The sequence below is a fragment of the Chenopodium album genome, chromosome 27, assembly GCF_948465745.1.
Source record: "Chenopodium album chromosome 27, dcCheAlbu1.1, whole genome shotgun sequence".
Classification (NCBI taxonomy): Eukaryota; Viridiplantae; Streptophyta; class Magnoliopsida; order Caryophyllales; family Amaranthaceae; genus Chenopodium; species Chenopodium album.
In genome coordinates, this window is record NC_137860.1 from 25,933,707 (window position 1) to 25,945,000 (window position 11,294).

An 11,294-nucleotide genomic window follows, 5' to 3' on the forward strand; every position below is an offset into this window, starting at 1 on the left:
AATCCCATTTACACTACTTTTTTTTATCGTTGCTTTCTCCTACTAACATATAAATTTATTCCCTCTAACAATACTTGATATTATAAAATTCACCTTTTGGTTAGGTCATCACTCTATAATTATCCTAAAACTTTGTGCAACATCTAGTGTTGCGATTATTACGAAATGGAGGGAGTATGATTTATCAACTTTTTTTATGTAGAATTGCACTCAGCTCGCACATATTTACGATAATTTTTTTTGTAATTTGTGAATTACTTCTCTTCAGCATGATTCTCATTATCATCACATACTTTCTTTTTCAACCACTCTTGTTTCCGGGGGTTACGCAATGCCTTTTCTCGTGGTTTTCGTAGGATTCTTATTTACTCGGATTGTGAGCTTTTGTGTCTGATGTTAGCCCGAGGGACGAGGTTTCTTTATACTAGTTACTTCGGGATATCCGGTTCTTCTGTCTACCACTACGGCTTGTAAAATTCTTAAGGTTCCTCGGAAATGGGTAATTCCTGTACACTGGTTGGCTGGAAAGGCTCGTGCACGGGAGTGTCTTTTTTTGGTCTTTTTAAATTTTTGCTTGTGCTTTTCTTTCTTTGCTCTCACTGTCAAAACAAATAAAAACAAACCATTCTTGCCATGGTGGTTTTCCCTTCATTATTTTAGGCACTCATAAAACAGAAAATGACTTGTAAGGGCTTATTACTTCTCTCTCTCTCTCTCTCTCTCTCTCTCTAAGTAAAAAACATGATCCCATAATCATTTTTAGATCATGCCTAACATTAGAACAACATATTCTTATACAATTAGTTTATGACTAACCACTAACAACAATTTGTAACAACAATTTTCAACAAATCTGCTGTTAACTTTTGTGTTGACTGGTAACAGGATTCATAAGCATTGATTGTGGGACAAGTGCAAGCTACACAGATAGTTCTACAACATTGTATTACACACCAGATGAACATTATATTGACAGTGGAATTAATATGGACATTCTTCCAGAATACAAATCAGACAAATTCAAGCAGCAGTACACAAATCTCAGAAGTTTTCCTGAGGGAACCAAGAATTGCTACACTCTGAAACCATCTCAAGGGAAAGGCAGAAACTATTTTATCAGAGCTTATTTTTTGTATGGAAACTACGATTCGTTGAATAAACCTCCAACATTTGATCTACTCCTTGGGGTTGATTTATGGGCCACTGTCAAATTAGATACTTCGTATCAGAGAGTCAGGAAAGAAATCATACACACACCATCCACGGATTTCTTGTATGTCTGCGTCGTGAATACAGGTTCAGGAACACCTTTTATATCAGGATTAGAACTAAGGCATCTAACTGACTCCATCTATAAAAGAGACTCTGGCTCGCTTGATCTTGTTTATCGAAATTACTATTCGTTGAGCTCAAATAAAATAAGGTAAGTTTTTGTTGACTATTAACTGTAATACATAAATTGCACTGAAAATGGATGATAGTCAGTTTGATCAAGTACAAGTAAAGTATATAATATAACTATAAGTCTATAACCTTCATTATATTATATGATTTTGGGGCTAATTAATCTTTGTTTCAGATACAAGGATGATGTCTTTGACCGCATTTGGACACCTACACACCCAACTTCAGGGAGCTTCATTCAGACCATGTCCAGAGTTGACTCGGATGACTATTTATTGCCATCACCAGTTATGAAAGCAGCCTTTGTACCAAAAGATCTAAATCAATCTATAGAAATATTCTGCAAGCAAGAAAGTGATATAAGCACAGGAATTTACTTCTTCCTCTATGTTGCTGAGATTTCAGAACTTCGTAAAGGTGAAGTCAGGGAACTTGCTATCACTTTAAATGGAGTGCAACAATCCGACATCGTTACACTGCCTTACTTACAAGCTATAACCATTATCAACCGGAAACCAATTACCGACTCCTATCTTAATATTACCATCCAAAGTACCAAGAATTCTACCCTTCCTCCAATAGTGAATGCCATTGAAGTGTTTAACGGCATTATAATTTCAGAACTGTCCACTGATGCAGCAGATGGTAAATTTTTTACTACATAATCTATCATTACCGCTGAATGATTAGTGAATGCTTGTCTTTTGATATGAGGTCAATTGGTTACACTTGTATTAGTTCTTGCTCTCAACCAAATTAAGTCATTCTATAAGCGGATGAACGATTGGCAAGGAGATCCATACTTTCCAAAGAGGTACTCATGGGCTGGTGTTGTCTGCAACTATGACAGTTCCAATTTCTCCAGAATAACTTCAGTGTAAGATTTAAAGCTAGCTGGCTGAGAACTTATAATTGTACTTCTTATTTTAGCAGCTTTCAGTTATTCGTATTGTTCAATTGGTAATTAACGAGTACTGAACTTAGTCCGTTCAATTTTGTTATCAGGAATCTTAGTTCAAAAGGACTTACAGGAAATATTGCAGCGTCATTTGCTGATCTTACATCGTTACAGATACTGTAATGTTTTTTATAACAGTTTTGCTTTGAGGTCTGCATGATTTCAGTCATTTCAAGATTCTTACCTGTGGATAATATCGTGAATTCCAGGGATTTGTCAGACAACAACCTCACTGGGATGATACCTGAGCTTCTTGCAGACTTGCCAATGTTAAAAACCTTGTCAGTTTATTTTTCATTTTATCTCTCGTTTTCTTCTCCTCTAAGCTCCCTCCGTCTGAAATTAATTGACTAGCAAAGTGACAGCTAAATTCAGACAGGGGTATTATATGTTCAAAGTATGTGGAAGTATTAAGACGATCACTGTTTGCAGAAACATTTCAAAAAATAACTTCACTGGTTCAGTTCCTGAGCTACTGCTAGAAAAATCTGCAGCAGGAACTCTGTCTTTAAGGTATTATTATCAAAAGATATTCACGAGCTTATAGCTTTCTCTCTTTGACAATTCCCCTTCCCATAAGCATATGTCTCTGACTTGTTTATGTTGTTTTGGCCGAGTTAAGTATGGAAAACTTTCCAGGCCTATGTTCGACGAAATCCTGTACTTTGAAGAAGAAGATAAGTAAAGCACACGTAGTTCATGTAGCATCAATTTCTGCTCTATTGGTTCTACTTGTTGCAGGATTCATCATTTGTTTTATATACAAGAAACGTATTGCTAGGTACAATTCCGCATATGTTAAGTACATTACTAAATGATGATGTGATTTAAATCATGATACTCTTCGGATTCTTTAGTTAATGAGTGAACCTTTATTCACAGACTGTATGAAAGACCAAGTCCATACCACGGCAAAAGGAAGGGAGAAGTCACACGGTTTACTAATTCCGAGTTAACAAGCATGACCAATGGCTTCCAAAGAGAACTAGGAAGGGGTGGGTTTGGAGTAGTTTACTACGGTTGCCTAAATGATGGCACGGATGTGGCTGTTAAAATGTTGTCTCAATCAATCCTCGCTTCTGAACAATTCACAACAGAGGTTTGATCCGAACAAGTTGGAAATTTAATATCTATGGTCATGGCTGCTTGTTTCATTTTTTTTTCCTTATTGATCCGCATTCAATTTAACAACAGGTTGAACTTTTAATGGATATTCGTCATAAAAACTTGGTTTCTCTAATTGGATACTGTGAAGAAGAAACAAACTTAGCTCTAGTTTACGAGTATATGCTTTATACCTTGCTAAATTTGTAACATTCATGTTATAACATTTGTGTTAAAAGAAATTCATGGTGCTCTTCATTACTTCTTTCTACCAGCTTCGAAGCCACTAAGCTGGAAATTGAGGCTCCAGATAGCATTAGATTCTGCACAAGGTCAGCAAGTAGTGTATGTATATTTAAATTTTTGTTTGGAAATTAGAGGTTATATCAAGCTATGTTTAACCATGACATTGTTTGCACATAATCTTAATTGTAGGACTGGAATACTTGCACAACGGTTGCAGGCCCCCTGTAGTCCACAGAGATTTGAAAACCGAAAATATCTTATTGGATGAAATTCTCCAGGCAAAGATTGCAGATTTTGGTATGTCCAAAATTTTCCCAGATGAAACTAGAACCCATGTATCAACAAGGGTGATCGGTACACCAGGTTATCTCGATCCTCAGTAAGCACACCCTAAAGCCTAGCCCTTCATTATGCAACATTTTTGGATAAAATAATGCTAGACAAGATAAAACTTTCCTAGAATTTTGACAGTAGGATCAAACTGATGTATCACATTTTTTTGTCTATTGCCATTTTTTTGTGCAAAGTGCAATGCCATTGCCATTAGTAGTTGTAGTTATACATGTATAATCTTTGCATTGCTATTACATGTAACTCAACCATTTGTGGCATTAGCAGTTCATTTATGTATAACTCATACTTGTTTATTGATTTACATATTAAGCAGCTAATACCATTAAGAACATGTGTTCTGATTCTAATCTAGTGCATATGAAAAATTTAATGAATTTTGAAACCAAAGCATGCTAGGAATTATTGAGAGTGATGTATAAATAGTATATTAACAATTGTTTTTGTTTAGGTATCATGAAACAGAGCATTTGAAAGAGAAAAGTGATGTATACAGTTTTGGGGTGGTTCTATTGGAGTTAATCACAGGTAAAGAGGCAATGGTGAATATTGAAGAAAAAGTTATAAAGTTGGTTCAATGGGTGATTCCCTTTCTTGAAACGGGGGATATGAGGGAAATCTTGGATGGAAGGTTGCAGGATGTTCAGAACACGAATTCTGTTTGGAGGGTAATAGATATAGCTATGGCGTGTGTGAAGCGAACTGCTATGGAAAGGCCAACAATGAGTCAGATTGTCACTGAATTGAAAGAATGCCTAGCTATGGTGCTGAACACTGAACATGATACAACAGTTCCTAATGATTCGACAGAAATGTGCCTAGTGACCGCGAACACAGAAATGGCTCCAGAAGTAAGATAACAATAAGAGTCACATAATTTGTTATTGGCTTAATTGCATTCCAGACATATGTCTTCCTATTTCGGCCTTGTTGCATAACTTTCATTGCTTTGTGTGAAACACAATTAGTACTATTTTCATTACCTATAGTTTTTGTGATGTGGAATCAGATTACAAAAATACATATGCTGGTTTCTTTTTTCTTTGGTGGTTGTGCAGGCTTAATAGATTACTAAACGAGTGGCAAAGTCACGACAGTGGAAGCTTTCCATTTTACCTGTCAATTTGCATTGATCCATAATACAATCCTCTGCATTCCCAATATGCATCACAGACCTTAAAGATGTCACAGTTATTAAGAGGTTTCTAAATATTCGAATGTTACCCTCTTAATGAAATGTTATATTCACACATATAGTACATCTCTGTCATTGAAAGCATATGCCTGAAGGTTTTAGAAGCATCTAATAGTAAACCAACCATCTTAACAAACTAGACACAATTATGTGATCCATTCAAAATTTAAGCCTGCAAAATTTAACAAACTAGACACAATTATGTGTTAATAAATCCTATTTATACATATTACACAACTTATATGACATGTAGGCTCATTTTGTTTAGGTATCATACTGTATTACACAACAGCTGAATGAGAAAAGTTATTTGAAAGACCAACAATGAGTCACATTGTTACCGAATTGAAAGAGTGCTTACAAATGGAGCTGAACGAAAGAAACTCAATAATAGAATCCGATAATAGTTCAATTGAGATGAGCCCGGCTATTACTTACACAGCAATGGCTCCTGCAGCTTGTTAACATAGCCCAAGTGAGGTTCAATCCTAAAACTAATTATCAAAATTTTCGAATCTTGAAGGTCACCATTCAGAATTTCCCATTAATAAAAACGAATACCTTCAAAATTCAGGTTATTTGAAATTGATCAAAAGTTTAAATTATTTATTTTAAACAAAACCGACCAAAGCTGAGATTATTAAAACTAATTTTTCAAAGCACCTAAAATAAAATAGAGGTATTATAGTTTTGTAAAGGACGAGTAGTACAATTATTCAGCCAAATTTAGTCGTACCAAAAACGAAAATTATTATGGTTCAAATTGGTCAAGTTGCTTGCAAATTGGTGTGACCTACAACAGCCTAAAACAAAAATTCACAGGGTGTATCTTGGGCCACACTAGTCCTTGGAAATTTACTCATTGACTCAAGGCATGACTTCACTTCACTTGCAGGCTTGCAGCGTGTAGCTTCCACCAGTTTATTATGGATGTTAAGCCCATTCTCAAACTCTATAGCTATTACTAAACTCCATAACAAATTGATTTTACAAATTCATCAGCACTTTCTTATAAAATGCTGAAACTCACTACTTGTATTCTAAGTTTGATTGTGTTTCTTGGTACCACCGCGCCCACTGTCGTCACCGCTACCAAATCACAAGGCATTCATCACTACCGGCATCATAGGAGGCACCTTACAGAAGCACGGGACACAAGTGGTAACTCATTTATTTTCCTTCTTATGGGCATCAATCTTATATACTACGGAGTACTCCCTCCGTCTCATTATTTAAGGCCGGATTCTTAATGTCCAAAACTTAAGTTTATTTTTAAATAATATTATAGTACATTTTCCATTAAATAATCCCAATATTTCTCTAAATTTCATGTTATTAAATATTTTTTTTTTTTAGCCTTTTTCATATATAAAACTAACTAAAGATAAGTTTTGTTCACTTTATTTTCACTTATTTCATGTCTAATAAGTTTAGTTTAAATAAAGAAATACAAGTTTCTCAACATGAAAAACATTGTATGTTTCTCAAAAGGGCATTTTGGTTTTTTGATAAAAAAATACCCAGTGCTCTCAACTTCTCTCTCCTCAAAATACCCATGCTCTCAATTTCTCTCTCCTCGACAATGGACTTTGATGAGCAGTTTTCAACAATAAAAATCGCATAATTCTTCAACAATGGAGGGAACATTCTTAGACAATGACAATAACCTACCACTTGGGGTTAACCATGCCCTTAATTTATATATTATTCTTAGGGTTTTTCGTTAAATTCGACGGCGAAACCGCCGGATGTGGTGGTGTTAAGGTCGGGGTTTGTTATAGTATTGGTGGTGTTGGGGATGGTGTTGGTTATGGTGATGGAATTCTTCTGCCATTGATGATGATTCAAAAGATTGAAGAAATGATGATGAAAATGAAAGGAGAAGGAAGAGGATGAGTCAGCAAGAAAAATAATAAAATATTGAAAAGTTTGACATTATTTACAGTATTTGCCATTTTAAGAAACATGATTGTTTCTCAATTGAGAAACTGGGGCGAGCTCTAAGATAAATAAGTTTTGATAAGAGTAATCTATGTTTAAATTATAACTAAAATAAGTTTTACTAATAAGTTTAGATTAATGAAATCAGGTTAATAACACACACCCTAAATCTTTATTAAAAGTTTATATATAAAAAAAAATCTTTATTAAATATTACACTCTTAATTTCATAACGTTATTCTCATTTATGTACATTAAGGCAAATCTTTAATTGTAACTATCTCACACTAGCAAAAAATATAAAAAGTAAATATTAATAATATGCTCATCCAGACGAATTAAAGTAGAGCTCATTATGATTTTTTTTTTTTTTTGCTAAAAAAAAATCTAGATTTTTTGTTATATAGATAGAAATTTAGAAGACTCCTTTAATGTTTAACCGTCCAAAAAGATTCTACTTCGTATATGACAGGATGGAGTATTATTTTTAGGAAAATTTGTCAGAAAAAACCATTTATAACAACTATTTTGTCGGAAAAAACCTTTTAAAAAATTTTTGGCAAGAAAAAACCAAATTGTAAAATATTTTTGTTGAAAACAACCTAGGATCCCTAATCACTCCATTAACCACTAATTTCCCCTTAATTCTTCTAATTACCCATAACTCTCACTAAATATTTAATAAATAAGTTAATTTATAAATTTAAAAAAAAAAAAAGAAAAAAAAGAAAAAACCCCACCCTCACCACCATGGCAGCAGCCCCCTCCCCCCCTCCCCTTTACCCCCGCCGATCAACCTCTACCGCCGAATTGACCCCTTCACTTTCCCATTTACCCTCACTGACCACCCTCCTAAACCCTAACCCAAAAATTCTACCAAAAGAAACCACCAACGTACACTAGATCTTCTGCGTATTTGTGAACGGATTTGTGGATTTCAAAGTTGAAATTAGATGGGAGGAGAGAGATTGCGGCATTTAAGGAGGGATTGTTGAAGATCGAGGAGGGGTGGTTGCGTATGAAGCGTTTTGGTTGGGGTTTTGGGGTGGTTTTCTGGGTTGTGGTTATGGCAGAAGGTTGGTGGGTGGTTTATCGAAAAAGGGAAATGGGAGGGGGTCAGTTCGGTGGTAGAGGTTGGTTAGCGGGGGTGAGGGGATCCAGGCGACGACTGGAGATGGGGGAGGAGGCTGCTTAGCTGCTGCCATGGGAGGGGGAGAAGGAGAGGGTGGATGGTGGTGGTGAAGGTGAGGGTGGTTTTTATTTTTTTATTTTATAAATCAACTTAATTATTAAATGGTTAATGAGATTTATGAGTAATTAGAAGAATTAAGGGGAAATTAGTAGTTAATTGAGTGATTAGAGATCTCAGGTTGTTTTCAACAAAAAAATTTTACAATTTGGTTTCTCCTTGCCAAAAAAATTTTATAAGGTTTTTTCCGACAAAATAGTTGTTATAAATGGTTTTTTCTGACAAATTTTCCTTATTTTTATTTTGCCTTTCACATATAGAATTCCAATGCTTTTAAAAGTACGGAATACTACATAGCATCTTACTATCTTTTACTATCCTTAATTTCCTATTTTCCTTAATAAAAAAACGAGCAATAAATAATTGGGCAAAGGGAGTATGTACTTAGTTTTAAATTAGTTGCACAAAAAGTAGTGTTAATATTCTGATCTTTTTTATTTTTTTATTTTTTTTGACAAGCTAAAATTCTGATCTTTATGTCATTCATTAATGATACCAGTACTAAACTTCAATTATTTTTTAACAATCTGTACAATTAGGAGTATTCGGTTTATTTCTTTGGTCCCACTGATGCCTGTTTATTTCTTAACCTTTTTTACTATTGACCGGCATGTTGTCATTTATTAGACTGAACTTAACTGAACTGAACTGTTTATGAGAGAAAAAAATTCGGTACTGAGCTGAACTGAACTACTACCTCCGTTTCACATTTTTTGCAACTTTGAAGAGTGCACGGACTCTTAGGCAAAATTTGTTTGTGAGTGTAAGATAGAGAGAGAAAATTAAGAATGCATGTGATGAGGAGAGAGAAAGAGAGAAATGACAACCTAAAAAGGAAAGAAAATATTAGTTGCAAATAATGTGTAGCATCCATTTTTGGCAAAAGTTGCAAAAAATATGAAACGGAGGTAGTAAATTGAACTGAGTTGGGCTGAACTGAACTGATTTGAACTGAATTGAGCTGAGCTGAGTTGAACTGGACTGAACTGAACTGAATAGAAATTAAGCTGGAGAGAACAGGCCCTGAAACATTAGTTTTTTTTTTTAGTAGGGAAAATAGTCGACGATGGGAGGTGGTGTATAGTTTAAAAGATAAATAAATAAATAAATAAAATATAAGCAAGGCAATTAGGTTTGATAACTTGGCACAACAAAAGCAAATGCCCCTTAAATTTGAATGGTTAAAAAATAATTTAATGCTGGAATCACCATTATTAAATGCAAATGGTTTAAAATTGAGATCATTAAAATCAAAAATTTCCTTTCTTTATTTGATAAACCTTTTTGGTTAAAATGCTTGAAATACTCTTATTAATTCTGTCCCATAACATTAAGGGGAATTTTTCTATGTGGTTGGCTACGTACACCGTGTGATTGGGGTTACTCGAGTTACTCGACTTACTCATGATCGAGTAACCCCTCAAGTAACCTTTGACCAAGTACAATATATATGCAATGTATAGAGTAGTATGTACTCCTTTTTTTTTTTTTTTTTGACAGCTAGTATGTACGTACTCCTTTTGATTCTACATAAATGCTGTCATTTTGAATGGAGGTCGCCCCAATATTGTTATTTTGAAAAACAAAGTATATTTATCAAAGGGTTAAAATTGTAATATTACAGGCTAAATTACTACTACTTGAACTGGTGGTAAAACCGCTACTTTTAGTAGCAATAAAAAATTTTGAATTTATTTACCACTTTGATATTTGAGAAACATATATATTTTGTTCATCAATAAGATGAATTTTTCTTTTGAATGATACACTTGTCAATACATAACTTATATAGTGAATATAGTTAATTTTCTACCCTTATTAAGAAATATTACTCGTATATAAAAAGTTGATATTACAAAAATACACATTATGATGTATCCAACAATAGTTTATATAATACTTTACCTGTTCTATGTTATTACATGTTACTGTTTGACTTTTACGCTTGACAATACTGATGTATAACTTCAACCATTTACATCTTTATTTACCAGTAAATAAAAATATACCTGTATAATTAGCAATAAGAGAAAATTATTTTTAAAAAAAAAAATTGATAATTTAAAAATACAAATTGGAACAAGTTTAACAAAAATCCACTTGAGTTTCCTCCAAAATAAAATAAAATAAATAAAATAAAAATTCCACATGAGTAATCACAAAAGATGGTGAAATTATGTTACAAAAGAGGAGAGAACGTGTGAGTCATGGATAGCCTGATTACTTAGAATTTTCATCCGGGTTTAAGGAGGGGAAACTTGATTCTTATCACCCGCCTTTTGGCTCTGTAAACAAGAAGGAAAAAAAGGACGACAGAAAAATTAAAGGTAATTTGTGGGGAGATAATTTTGACACACTCTTAATTAATTTTGACATACCCCTATGTGAGAGCAAAAATACGCTCTTCTCACATAAGAATGTGCCAAAATCAATAAAGGGTGTCGGATATATATGGTGAACATGTACGTAGTATATAATGTTATTATAAGCTAGACTCATAGTAAGTTGGATCTCACATAAAACTTTATTTTTTGAATAAATATGTGTATAGAATATCGTGATAAAAAAAATGGAACAAGTAAACAAAAACACAAGAACTATATGACCCTCTCTATTTATTCTTAACTAGATGTAAGCCCGTGCGATGCACGGTTTTAAATATTTCATTTTTTTTTTATTTTTTTTTTTGTAATTTCTAAATTAATATATAAATCTAATTTTTCATTGGTCGAAATATTACTTTTTCTTATGTGGCGTGCGATGCACGAATTTTCATATACATTTTGTATATAAATATTTTTTTGGTGATATCTTAATTGTTTTCTTGCATTATAAGTTTTAAAATT

The 11,294-nt window shown here is 33.6% G+C and overlaps 2 protein-coding genes across 2 annotated transcripts in view; both read left to right on the plus strand.

The window, feature by feature from the left end:
* Positions 1-495: 495 nt before the first annotated feature.
* Positions 496-4,923, plus strand: LOC145619860 (putative LRR receptor-like serine/threonine-protein kinase At4g29180). Its single transcript, XM_081674550.1, has 13 exons — positions 496-499; positions 886-1,423; positions 1,580-2,049; positions 2,143-2,281; positions 2,410-2,481; positions 2,572-2,631; positions 2,771-2,875; positions 2,985-3,164; positions 3,257-3,461; positions 3,557-3,668; positions 3,739-3,798; positions 3,902-4,091; positions 4,515-4,923. The coding sequence occupies exons 1-13, from the start codon at positions 496-498 to the stop codon at positions 4,921-4,923; spliced, it is 2,544 nt and encodes an 847-aa protein (XP_081530676.1).
* Positions 4,924-6,129: 1,206 nt separating this feature from the next.
* The window catches only part of LOC145619421 (putative LRR receptor-like serine/threonine-protein kinase At1g05700), a 14,792-nt gene continuing 9,627 nt past the window's right edge, over positions 6,130-11,294 (plus strand). Inside the window, exon 1 of the mRNA XM_081674107.1 lies at positions 6,130-6,419. Coding sequence (XP_081530233.1) covers positions 6,275-6,419 — 145 coding nt within the window. The 5' untranslated portion in view covers positions 6,130-6,274. The remainder of the gene's footprint in view (positions 6,420-11,294) is intronic.